General features: G+C 58.6%; 2 protein-coding genes across 18 annotated transcripts in view; both read left to right on the forward strand.

The window, feature by feature from the left end:
- Tcf3 (transcription factor 3) overlaps positions 1-4,174 on the forward strand; it is a 28,497-nt gene extending 24,323 nt beyond the window's left edge. For 8 of the 17 annotated variants that reach the window (XM_052747160.1, XM_052747159.1, XM_052747163.1 and 5 more), the window contains exons 18-19: positions 15-250; positions 3,501-4,174. In XM_052747160.1, the coding sequence (XP_052603120.1) occupies positions 15-250; positions 3,501-3,643 (379 nt within the window). In that variant the 3' untranslated portion in view covers positions 3,644-4,174. Of the gene's footprint in view, positions 1-14; positions 251-3,139; positions 3,367-3,500 lie in introns of those variants that run through there. The other 9 variants (XM_052747167.1, XM_052747168.1, XM_052747171.1 and 6 more) reach the window with 4 other exon arrangements.
- A 3,212-nt stretch (positions 4,175-7,386) lies between these two features.
- Positions 7,387-11,309, forward strand: LOC128115961 (cytochrome b-c1 complex subunit 10). Its single transcript, XM_052747176.1, has 3 exons — positions 7,387-7,520; positions 9,708-9,859; positions 11,151-11,309. Exons 1-2 carry the CDS (start codon positions 7,411-7,413, stop codon positions 9,826-9,828), a joined length of 231 nt encoding a protein of 76 aa, XP_052603136.1. The 5' UTR covers positions 7,387-7,410; the 3' UTR covers positions 9,829-9,859; positions 11,151-11,309.
- The last annotated feature ends 1,650 nt before the right edge of the window (positions 11,310-12,959 follow it).

Below are 12,959 nucleotides of genomic sequence, written 5' to 3' on the forward strand. Positions count from 1 at the left end.
CCCCTCCCCCGTAGCCCAGACGAGGACGAGGACGACCTTCTCCCCCCAGAGCAGAAGGCCGAGCGGGAGAAGGAGCGCCGGGTGGCCAATAACGCCCGCGAGCGCCTGCGCGTCCGCGACATCAACGAGGCCTTTAAGGAGCTGGGCCGCATGTGCCAGCTCCACCTCAGCAGCGAGAAGCCGCAGACCAAACTGCTCATCCTGCACCAGGCCGTGGCCGTCATCCTCAGCCTGGAGCAGCAGGTGCGAGGTCAGTGGGCGGCCCGCGGCCCGCGCCTCCGCCACCCCCTCCCTGCTGCCCCGCCAGAGCGCAGTGAGCGGCCCTCCCCGACCGGCCCTCGCACCCTCGGGTCCCCAGACGGCCCCCCTGCACTCGCTCTTCCTGTCTGACCCCCTGAACTGACTGTCCATGCTCCTTCCCCACACTGCCGCCGTGATGACCCCGTCCACACCGACCGACCCGTCCACACTAACCCCGTCCACACTAACCCTGTCCACACCGACCGACCGGTCCACACCGACCGACCCCATCCACACTAACCCCGTCCACACCGACCGACCCGTCCACACTAACTCGGTCCACACCGACCGACCCGTCCACACCGACTGACCCGTCCACACCGACCGACCCGTCCACACTAACCCCCGTCCACACCGACCAACCCGTCCACACAGAGTGACCCCGTCCACACCGACCGACCCCATCCACACTAACCCTGTCCACACCGACTAACCCCATCCACACCAACCGACCGGTCCACACCGACCAACCCCATCCACACTAACCCTGTCCACACCGACTAACCCCATCCACACCAACCGACCGGTCCACACCGACCAACCCCATCCACACTAACCCTGTCCACACCGACCGACCCCATCCACACTAACCCTGTCCACACTAACCGTGTCCACACTAACCCTGTCCACACCGACTGACCCCATCCACACTAACCCTGTCCACACCGACTGACCCCATCCACACTAACCCTGTCCACACCGACTGACCCCATCCACACTAACCCTGTCCACACTGACTGACCCGTCCACACTAACCCTGTCCACACCGACTGACCCCGTCCACACAGTGACCCCATCCACACCGATTGACCCCATCCACACTAACCCTGTCCACACCAACTGACCCCATCCACACCAACTGACCCCGTCCACACAGTGACCCCATCCACAAAGACTGACCCCATCCACACTAACCCTGTCCACACTAACCCTGTCCACACCGACTGACCCCATCCACACCGACCAACCCCGTCCACCCCTACTGACCCCGTCCACACCGCCTGACCCCATGCTGGCGATCCCCACTCCCCCACTGACATCACAGCTCTTCCACACCAGCTACTCCCTGCACTGACTGGCGTCCACACTGACGGATCCCACACACCGACTCCCTCACACCTCAGCTGTCTCACGCCAGCTCTTCCCCCACACGGGCTCTTTCCCACGCTGATCTCCCCGACGATGGCCGCGTCCTTACTGTCCCACACCAGCCGCCCCTGCGCGGACTCCGTCCCTGTGCAGACTCCGCCCCTGCACTGACACCCCTCCACAGGGAGTTCCCCTCTGCCGGTGCCCCCTGCCCTGGAGGGACGGTCCCCTTTGACTGACTGACTTCCCACCTTCCTGGCCTTGAGGACCACCTCTGACAGGCCTGGACTCTGCACCCGGGCTCCACTGCCTGAGGACTTCAGTCCGACTGCCCCACCCCAGGCTCTTGCTAGCCTGTCCTTATCCCGGACCTGGCTGTTAGGGGCCAGTGCCCCCCCAGCCCAGGAGCCAGAGGTGCCAGCTGGTGTGGGAACCACCATCACTGCTGACCCTGTCAGGGCCCCGACCTACCCCTCAGAGCATCTTCCCTGACTCAGTTTCCCCATCCCAGATGGTGTTAATCCACCTGCCCAGGGCCGGTAAGGGAGGACCAGAGCTTGGACCTACCCCGCTGCTTCCTTCACCCGCACCCGCCCCGGCCCTCCCGCCTGCCCGCCTGCCCTCCTGCCCGCCCGCCCGCCCGCCGCTGTTAACCTTCTCTCCTGCAGCATGGTGGACTCGGCCCAGCCGCCCACTGTCTCCTTGGCTCCAGGGGCTCTATGGCTGTGGCGGCAGAACGCGCGGCCCACCCTGTGCCCACGAGTCCGCCTCATCTGCTCTCTGTCTTTCATGCTGTGCTCTACCCTGGCTGTCCCCTGCTTGCCACACGCCGCCCCTCACCTCGCACCTGCCGCCCCGTGGACAGGGCTGGCCGCACCGCCACCTAGGGGCCTTTTGTCCCATCAGGCCCTACATGGCCTCAAGGGAAGACAAGGGTCCGTTGGGCACACAGCCTCTGGTGCCCACATGCAGTTTGGTCTGTGCGCTTGTCCTGAGGTCTGGGGCCACTGCCCGCCACCCAGGGGGATCTGGTCCGTCCCAGGGCAGCAGGGGACATGAGTAGCAAAGGCCACGGGCTGGGCCTTCACAGCCTAGGTGCCAGGGTTTTGACTGCCACCCCGCTCTCCCCCGGGAGGAGACTGAGGCACAGGTTCAGCACAGGGTGAGGGGGGCTGTGCCAGTGTGTGCTTCCTATCAGGAAGCCTCAGGCCAGAGGCAGGGACAGGGTCTCAGCCTTGGGTTCAGTCGTCTGTAGCCACTGCAGGGCGTCCGTCAGTGGAGGAGACAGTCGCCCGGCCTGGGAGTCAACGCTCCGGGCCCAGCTAGGGTGCCTGTGGCTCTGGGGCGCGGGGCTCAGGCCTGAGTGCAGTTTGCTCTCATGAGCCCTGGCTCGGTCCAGGCCTCAGCCTCTGCCTTGCAGGGCAGCCCAGCCCTGAATCCTGTCACCCAGAGCCATGAGCAGGGGCAGGGACAGCTAAGAACCCACTGCCCTGTGAGGCTCCACCTCCCCCACATGTGTTAGGGGACAGCGGGCCTCTGGCCTTCCCGCAGACATGGGTCTAAGGACACACAGACAGATGCCCTTAGGGGTGTCGCCGGCACAGGGCACCGGTCACCCCGTCACCCTGAAGAGCGTCTGTCATGCACATCTCCCCAACACTGGCTGCCACCCACGTTGTCACCTCACACATTAGCACATAGCACGCAACGGCCCGGCCCCCCCTGACGGAGGCTCGGTGCTGTGACCCAGCAGTACGGACGAGGTGCTGTCCCTGGAGGAGAAGGACCTGAGGGACCGGGAGAGACGCATGGCCAATAACGCACGAGAGCGCGTGCGCGTGCGGGACATTAACGAGGCCTTCCGGGAGCTGGGCCGCATGTGCCAGCTGCACCTCAAGTCGGATAAGGCGCAGACCAAGCTGCTGATTCTGCAGCAGGCCGTGCAGGTTATCCTGGGCCTGGAGCAGCAGGTGCGAGGTAGGCCGCGCCCGCCCCATCCTGCTCTGCCCTGGCCTCTTGCTGGCCAGGGGTAGCCACGGCACAGTCCCAACCCTCCCTGTCCCCACCTGGGGACCGTCTCCCACCGCGCTCTCCTCCCCCACTCCCCCCAGAACGCAACCTGAACCCCAAAGCGGCCTGCTTGAAGCGGCGGGAGGAGGAGAAGGTGTCCGGCGTGGTCGGAGATCCCCAGCTGGCGCTGTCGGCCGCCCACCCTGGCCTGGGTGAGGCCCACAACCCGCCCGGGCACCTGTGAGCCGTCCCGTGGGTCTCCGTGGGACCAGGGACCACTGCACTCTGCCCAGGGTGCACCAGGACGGTCCTGGATGAGGCGTGGGAGAGGGCTCAGGCTCACCGTGGTGGCGCCGGGGCTCCAGGATCGCTTCGGGGCCTCGGGGCTCCGGGACAGCCCTGTGTCCTGGCCCCAGTAACCAAGCTGAGGGGAGCTCCCCCCTCGATTAACCGAAACTGGAAACAAAAGCAGCATGCTCACTTTTCAGAAAAGAAAAAAGATGCCTTAACTGTGGAAGAGTCGGGCCGCACCCCGGCGACGGGCGGCCGGGGACTGGCTTCTGGTTCAGAGCCACCAGCACATCGTGCCTAAGCGTATTTTTTTTAAGGAGAATAAAAGAACATTAGTTATCAGATTTTTTTTTTAATGTAGACAAAACTTAGCGAGAACGAGGCCTTCCGTGTCTTACTGTTATTTTTTTTAGCTTTCTTTTGAGTATGTTTTGTAAGCAACAAATTTTTGTATAAAAGTCTCCTGTCTGTTGCTGTTTCTAGAGCTCGGTGTCCTATTTCGTGGTCTACGAGGTTATTAAAGTAGCATTCAAAAGACCCAGTGTTGATGGAAGGGTCACGCTGCCTAGGGCCTGGCACAGGGTCTGGACGTCCGGCGTCCCTCCCCGTTCCCACGAGCCCAGAGCCTGCTTGTGCCCGGCACGCGCCGACAGCCCAAACGCAGCCTGCCTCTCGGAAGGTGACTAGTCCCCATGGCCTTGGACTCGATGCTCCTTTTTTCTCACTGCCCTGAATGCTTGGGTAACAGGGTGCAGGGGTCTCTAAAGGGACAGAATCGATGGAGCGAATATATATAGATACATAATTACGTTTGTGGGTTGGGGTATTAGCGTGGCTTAAGGGCTGTAATCTGGGTAGTCCTGGTTCAGCAGTTGCTCAGTCCACAAACAGGTCTCAGCAGTCCCAGTCCAGCGCTGGAGTCCTGGAGGGTTCCTGGGGAACTGCTGGTCTCAGTCTGCACTGGGATCCGGGGAAGTGGGCTCTCACACCAGTGAAGGAAGCCTCAGCCGCAGGGCAGAGGAGCCTGCCAGCCAGAGCGGGCAAGCAGGCGGAGAGCAAACGCGGCCTCCTCCTGTGGGCTGCCGCCGGAGGGTGTGGCCTGCCGCCAGAGGGTGTGGCCTGCCGCCGGAGGGTGTGGCCTGCCGCCGGAGGGTGTGGCCTGCCGCCGGAGGGTGTGGCCTGCCGCCGGAGGGTGTGGCCTGCCGCCGGAGGGTGTGGCCCGGGTGAGGGTCCCGTCAGCAGAGTCCCCACAGGTGTACCCAGCTGCTTGGGTTAGTTGTTCCAGATGTGAAGTTAACTGTACTCAGGCACCATTCACACAGCCGCAGCTGGCTCTTCAGTAGATGGTTCTGGCTCTGGCTTCCCTCGCTCTGTCGAGGGGTGCATGAGTCCCCCTTCCAAGTATCTTCGCCCATTGTTCAGATCCCTGTGGCATCATTTCTTCCCATCCTAGACCCTGGGGAGGATGTTGGTGGGACTACCAAGGACCCCCTACAGCACTCTGGTCATACCTGCTCCATGCTGACCTCTGTCCTCACAAGCTACCCTCCCTTTGGAAACCCCAAAAATCTCCAGTGAGGCGATTTTGGTGGGAACCATGGTAACACCTTGTTAGGACAGATAGTATTCACCGCTCTGGCTCAGGGACTCAGCGCCTCTGGAAGCCTGTGGGAGGAAAGGCTGGATTGGAGGGAACACAAGATTGCCATACCACATCCCTGCTCCCGTGGCTAGTTCTCAAGGTGGACCGGCCGGCCATGGGGGCTCCTCCAGATTCCCTGCCTGCTGGGTTATCCAGGAGCAATCGATCTGCCCTCGGCCTGAGCGTCCAGGAGTCCCTGTGTCCCAGGGGGGTCCACAGACGCCCTGCACACGGCTGCCCAGCTGCAGGACCACAGAGGGTGGACTGAGGTGGTGGCTCAGTTGGTAGAGTTCTGCCCACATGTGTGCCTGAAGCCCTGGGTTCCCAGACCACCTGTGTCCCTCTCGGCCTCCTGAGCTGGAGTTAGAGGGTTGTCACGGAAACTCTACATAGGTGCTGAGTATTGGAAGTCAAGGGGGCGGGGGGTTGTTTTTGAACCTGGTTTCTCTGTGTAACAGCCCAGGCTGTCCTGGAACTCACTCTGTAGCCCAGGCTGGCCTCAAGCTCACAGAGATCAGCCTGCCTCTGCCTCCCGAGTGCCGGGATTAAAGGCCTGCATCATCACCACCACCTGGCTGGTTTTTTTAGAAAAAAATTGCACTGCGGATGTCTGTTTGGCCTGGACCTTGCTATGTAGTGGAGGATAGCCTTGAACTCAGCTCCAGATTCGTCAGTTTCCCAAGTGCTAGGATTAGAGACATGGCGACCCAACTTTGTATTTTTAAATTTTAAGTATATGAGCATTTTGCGTGTACATGTATGTATGTGCGCACCATGTGTGTGCACTGTGACAGCCAAAAGAGGGCATCGTATGCCCCAGACTTGGAGTTACAAGTGGTGGTGAGCAGCCATGTGGGTCCTCTGCAAGAGCAGCCGGTGTTCTCAAGCATGGAGCCTCCTCTCCTGGTCCCACCTTTGTTTGTGGGATGAGGTCTTTGAACCCGGAGCTGAACTAACCTCTTAGGCGGGAGTAGCTCAGCGCTGAGCCTGTGCCTCCTGTGGTAGCAAGGCCCACCCCCGAGATCCCAGCACTGCGGTCTCTGTTGGTTCTCGGCCAAGGACGGTGGCCCAATGGAACCTGCGGTCCCCAGGGAGGTTCCCCCGGGAACTGTGCGGTCCAGGAGGGAGTCCAGCGCTGAGCAGATACCGCATGCCAGTCTAAACACTACACACACTTCAAAAGTGGGGCCCAAGGGACAAAGGACGGAGCTTCCTACGGGCTTTTGTGCCCCTGCATCCAGGTGGGGCAGCCCCAAGTGCTTGCTGGGGGATGTGTATCTGGGGGTGTTCCTGCCTACCTTCTGCTGGTCTTCTCATTCTGGGAGGTCAGACAGGACAGGGACTTCAGCGGAAAGGTTGACCAAGGAGGGCCTGCCCGTGTGCCAACCAGGGGAACCCAAGGTGTCCCGTAAGGAAGATCCGAGCAGGTGGAGGATACCTCCAGTGCAAGCCTCCCCCTCGGGGCCTGCACAGGTCCCTTGCCTGTGTGGCCTGCTAACTCCTGTTTAATCGGATGGGGCAGGCCTGTGGCCCAGTGGGTAGCCTGCTCCTCTAGCTTGCACAAAGCCCTGGGTTCCACCCCCAGCACTGCCTGCCTATGCCAGGCCTGGAGGTGCAGGCCCAGGGCTTAGGAGGTGGAGGCACCTTCTCAAGAACAACAGAGCGTGTGGTTTTGTTCTGTTTGTTGACGTTGTTTGGTTTTTCGAGACAGGGTGTCTCTGTGCAGCCCTGACTGTCCTGGAGCTCACTCTGTAGCCCAGGCTGGCCTCGAACTCAGAGATCTCCCGCCTCTGCCTCCCGAGGGCTGGGATTAGAGACGTGCGCCCCCACCAGTGTGTACGATTAGTCATCACGTTCGGACCCCGGGCCCGAAGTCCCCTTCCAGTGCCTCAGGCCGCCTGGAGACAGCGTCAGGATGGGCTGCGACCTCAGGCTAGACGCCCCGCCCACAGGGGCGGGGCCTAGCGTGTCTGTCAGCCCTCCCCGGAAGTAAGAAGTCAATGTCTTCGGAACCGGCCAGCACGACCGCCGGAAGCGGGTGGTGCGTTTCCCTTCGCGCATGCGCCGTTGGTCCGCACATGCGCAGTGCTCCAGGGCAACGGGAACGGGGTGACCCAGAGTGCCGAGACCCTGCCGCGATGTTGGGCAAGTTTCTGGGCCCGCGCTACCGGGAGTTGGCCAAGAACTGGTGAGGAGCCCGCCCACCATCCCACCCCTGTGCCCTGGGAACATGGGGGAAACTGAGGCTGGGGCAGCTGAAGTACTCCCGGACACAGTGCAGGTAGAGGATCCAAGGTCAGTCTGAGCTGCCCCGAGCCTCAGTTTCCCCAGCCCGACCTGGGGATCCCTGTGCGGTACGGGCGGGTACCCTGGGCTCCTACGGCTCGGGACTCCGGCTTTCAGCCCGGCGCCTTGCTGCTTTTGGCTCCGATTTTGCCTTCTTTAATTTTTTTTTTTTTTTTTTTTTGGAAACAGTGTTTCTGTAACCCAGGTTGGCCTCGAACTCCCGGCAGTCCCCCTGCGTCACACTCCTTGAATACTGAAACCATAGGCACCCACCATGAGTGTTCTGTTTGCATGCATATCTGTGTACCGTGTAGCCTGGAAGCCGCGTAGGCAAAGAGGGCATCGGATCCCCTGAACCCGGAGCTAGAGATGGTTGTGAGCACCATGTGGGTGCTGGGAATTGAACCTGGATCCTCCGGAGGAAGAGGCATCTCTCCAGCCCCTTTCGTCCCTTTTTAAATTTTAGTTTATTTCCACTTACATGTATATGTGAGCGTTTGTGCTCACGAGAGTGCGGGTGCCGGAAGGGTCCAGAAGGCGTTGGATCCCCTGGAGCTGGAGACGTGGATCTTCTGCAAGAGCAGTGAGCTCTCCCAACCACTGAGCCACCTCTCCAGCCCCCACCTCCCGGCTTTTAAGTTTTTTTAATTTAATTTTGATTATTGCTTTTTGCAACGATGGCAGTGAGATTCGGACCCTAGACCCGTTGTCAAGCTAACACCTCTAAGTGACAACCCCAGCCCTCCAAAACGGTTGTCATCCAGGTGTGCCAAATCTGCAGCTGTGGCCCAGCGGGCGGATCCCTCGTTCAGCTCTGTGTGCCAGTCCTCAGCACTGCACATGGGCTTGGCAGGCTGGGACAGGGCCAGCACTTAGGAGACAGGGCAGGAGGATGAGAAATTCAAGGCCAGCCTTGGAGACAAAGGACGCACCTCTACAACAGCAACAACGTGTGCGTGTTATAGAAGTTATCACATTAATACTGCAGTCCCAAAGTCACCCTTCCAATCTCACACGCAATTCTGAGGTCTTAGGGGCCATCCCCGGTACCAGGGGCCTGTCATGGGGCTGTCATCCCAGCACTGGGGAGCTGCAGGCAGGAGAATCAGGAATTCATGCCTGTCCTCTGATGCATCGTGAATTCCAAGCCAGAGTGGAACACATGGAACCCTGTCTCAATAAACAGATGATGGACAGATGGTAGATACATAGATAGATGATAGATTATAGATAGATTATAGAGTAGATAGATGATACATGATAGATAGATACATACATAGAATCATACATACATACATAGGTAGGTAGGGAGATGTAGGGTAGATAGTAAGTGCATCAATGCCAACAACTGTACCTTGCCTGACCCCACAGGATAAGCTGTATAGTATTGGTGATCTCAGTGGACAGCAGCATGAATTTTGTGATTGTTACAGGCAGAGGTCACCTGCTGGGAGACCAGGACGTGGGGCTCACTTGTGGGAGGTACTGTTTGTATCTGAAGCTTGGAGGTGCCAGCCTGTGTGTCTTGGTAGGGGACAGGGGAGGTCAGGTTCTAGCAGTGTAGCTGGGTGGCTGGTATCTTGGTGATCTGCATAGTTGAGGTTCACAGACTCTCTCTTCCAAACTCCACACGGTCCCACTGGCCATGACCAATGGAACCCAGCAGCCTGGGACTGTCACCCGAAAGGGAAGGGTCTTACAGTGAACCAACCCCAAGTCCTGAGCTGACCCAGACGAAGGTTTCATGGCCATCCAGTGCTTGGAATCCAAGTTCTTTTTTTGTTCATTTGTTTTTTCGAGAAGGTTTCTCTGTGTAGCCCTGGCTGTCCTAGAACTCTGTAGACCAGGCTGGCCTCGAATTCAGAGATCCACCTGCTTCTGCCTCCTGAGTGCTGGGATTAAAGGTGTACACCCTCAGGCCCAGCCTTTTAGGCTGGTTGTGAACCAAAAGCAGCCTTCCTGCCTCAGCCTCCCACACGCCCTGTGGTCAGGCACTGGGAGGGCTCTGGACTGTCATCATGGGATGTCGTGGGAGAAGATTCTCAAAGGCTAAGTCACCAGCAGCTTCTAACTGCTTCTGTCCCCCCAGGGTCCCCACAGCCAGCATGTGGGGTGCCGTGGGTGCCGTGGGGCTCGTGTGGGCCACAGACTGGCGACTGATTCTGGACTGGGTGCCTTACATCAATGGCAAGTTTAAGAAGGATGATTAGGCAACCCCTCGCCACACACAGGACCTCCCTGGTGAGTCTGAGTGTTGGGCCTGACTGCTGTGGGTTGGGGGTTCTGGAGTGGTTCTGGAGGGGATCCCTGAGACGTCCCCATACCCCAGGATTTTGGATCCTGGTCACGACCTCAGCTGCTAGACTGGCTTGCAGCCTAGCTCACAGAGCTGGTGCCCACATCTGGTGGGATGCAGACACTCCATTGTACAGATGGAAGCGCTGAGGCTGTCCCTTGCCCCGGGCCTCTTGGGATATGCTGAGGGCATGCAGCACCGTGTGTCTTCAAGCCACACCAAACTGGCTGTTTGGTTATATTGGTAGCTTGTTGCCCACAATACAGTCCTGTGTAGACCACTCATGCCCCAACTTGTGCGTGTGTGTATGCATGTATGCATGTATGCACGTGCATAGGCATGGAAGCCAGGGATTGGGGTGGGTGATTTCCACTATCTGTCTCCACCTTACTGCCTTGAAACAAAATCTCACTGAACCTGAAATCTGCCTCTGGCTAGGCCATTTGGCCAACCAGCAACTTCGTGGGGTCTTCCCGTCTCTTGCAGCCTCCCTCCCTAGAGCTGGGGCTGCGAGCATGCACAGCAGAGCCTGACTTATGTGGTGCCAGAGCGTGGGTCCTCATTCTTACACAGCAGGTTCTCACTCACTGCGCTGTCTCTCCAGCCCCTGCACGCACGCACACCCCTACACCCCTGCAGTGCCCCACACACACACCCCTACACCCCTGCAGTGCCCCCACACACACATACACACACACACACACCCCTACACCCCTGCAGTGCCCACACACACACACACACACACACACACACACACACACACACACACACACAAACACCCCTACACCCCTGCAGTGCCCCCCCACACCCCTACACCCCTGCAGTGCCCACAGAGGCCAGAAGAGGGCTCCAGAGCCCCTGGACCTGGAGTCACTGGTGGTTATGAGCTGCTGTGTGGTTCTGGGAACTAAGTCCAGGTCCTCTCCAGAGCGGCTGGTGTTCATCACTTGCTGAACCGTCTCCAGTGCCAACCACACAGGCGTCTGAACCTGGAGCTCATGCACTGGCTGGACTGGACAGCTACCACCTTCTTGTTTGCCTGTCTTTGGGGGATGGAACTTGGGTCCCGTGTTTCTGTGGCAGGCACTTAGTCTATTAATTACCCTCCCAGCCCTCTTTCCCATCCTCCAGACAAGGGCCTGTAGCTCATGTGACACTGTTGGCATCATTCACAGGGTTCGGGGCCCTGGGCTGGCTCCTTGTGTGCTGAGCTCACCCTGTGCTGTCCCCTCCCAGGTGCCATCCTGCTGCCTCAGGAACAGCTTAGCCCAGTGGAGGATGCCGAGGAAGCCGGACACTGAGGACGCCCGCATCGTCCTGGGGGAGCCTCTGCATTGATGGACACTTGGGCTGCCTTCGTGGGTTTAGCATTAAACCTTGTTCTTACACCTCCGACGCCTGGGTCTCCTCATGCTCCCCCAGCTCCCTCCTCCTTGTCCTCCTCAAGGCTCCCCCAGCTCAGGGGTCCTGTCAGCACCCAACATTTGGACGTCTGGAAAAGTCTTCAATGGCAAGCAGAAATCCTTGCCACACTGAAGTATTTTCTGGATAGAAACGGCACCGTGTGTTCCCTGGGGCTGACTCGTAAGTCACTCAACTTTAATGGCTCGTAAATAGTGTTCAGAGTCCCTGCAGCCTCTGCAGCTGCACAGCAGCCGCCTTCCTGGTTTAGTTGTGCTGAGACAGGGTCTTAGGTAGCCTAGGCTAGCCTCAAACTCAATATGTAACCAAGGCTGCCTTAAACTTCTTACCCATGCCTCTGCCTCCCAAGTGCTAGGACAACAGGTGTGCTCCGCCATGCCTGTGTTTGTGGGGCTGAGAGGCTCCCCAGGGCTTCCTGTGTGGTAAGTGAGAGCTGTCCTGAGCTACAGCCACAGCCCTAGAAAGTGCTGCTTTGGTTATAAAAAATGCTGCCATCCATCCTGGTGCAACACACACATTTTCATCTGAGTTCCAGACAGTGTGGGCGATGTAGTGACGTCGTCTCAGAAAGTCCTGGGTACAGTGGCACCCACCTATCCTGTCAGCTCTCTGGACATTGAGTCAAGAGGATCAAGAGTTCAGGGTTATCCTCTGATACTTGGAGAGTATGAATGTTTATGTGTATGAATGTTTTGTCTACACGTCTGTCTGTGCATCATGTGTTTCTGGAGCTGAGGCCAGAACGGGGTATGAATCCCAAGACTGGAGCCGCTATGTAGGTGCTAGGCTACATGGAACCTGGTTTCAAAAAAGGGGATTGTGGGGACAAAAAAAGAGTTTGGAGATGGCTCTGTGGTAAAGAGCCCTTGTTCTTGCAGAGGACCCAGGTTCTAGTCCCAGCACCTACATAGCGGCTCCAGTCTTGGGATTCATACCCCGTTCTGGCCTCAGCTCCAGAAACACATGATGCACAGACAGACGTGTAGACAAAACATTCATACACATAAATCTTTAATAACAAGACCAGGGCCCGGGAATGCAGGCCTGTTGTCCCAGCTACTCGGGATGCTCAGGCAGGGGGATTGGGAAGTTAAGGCCAGCTTGAGAGATTTAGTGAAGCTTTTGACTTGAGGAGTGGTCCAGCAGGGTCCTCCCACACTTGGAAGGCTGAGGCAGGATGGGAGAGTGACAGCCGGAGCTGTCCCAAACCAAGCAAAAAGGGAGGCTGGGGTGGCTCCATCAGACCTGAGCACCTGAGGTAAGCCTCTGGGTTATTCAGGCGTGGGATTCAGGAAAACGGTACAGGTCAGAAACCAGGCTGGGGATGTAGCTCCTTACCATGTGCGAGCCTCCATCCCCTGCACCACATAACTGAGTGTCCTAGTGCCCACCTGTCATCCCCAAACTGTGGAGGTAGAGGTGAGAGGATCAGTACGGGCATCCTCAGCTTTATAGAAGGCCGGGAACACCCTGAGCTACTTAAGACCTCCTATTAGTCTAATAAAAAAAAAAAATGGAGAGGGGTGATAGTTCAGTAACCTGCTTGCCAAGCAAACAGGAACATGAACCCTTTCCCCAATACCCACAGAAGAGCCCAGCAGGGCACATGCCTGTGACCATGGT

This window comes from Peromyscus californicus, unplaced genomic scaffold (genome assembly GCF_007827085.1).
Source record: "Peromyscus californicus insignis strain IS unplaced genomic scaffold, ASM782708v3 Scaffold_1__1_contigs__length_55948999, whole genome shotgun sequence".
Lineage (NCBI taxonomy): Eukaryota > Metazoa > Chordata > Mammalia > Rodentia > Cricetidae > Peromyscus > Peromyscus californicus.

Excerpts from the sequence above, each read along its gene's own strand:
- LOC128115961 (XM_052747176.1), top strand. The coding sequence starts at position 7,411 with ATGCGCAGTGCTCCAGGGCAACGGGAACGGGGTGACCCAGAGTGCCGA. Across the intron at positions 7,521-9,707 it reads CGGGAGTTGGCCAAGAACTG|GGTCCCCACAGCCAGCATGT; the intron begins GTGAGGAGCCCG and ends CTGTCCCCCCAG.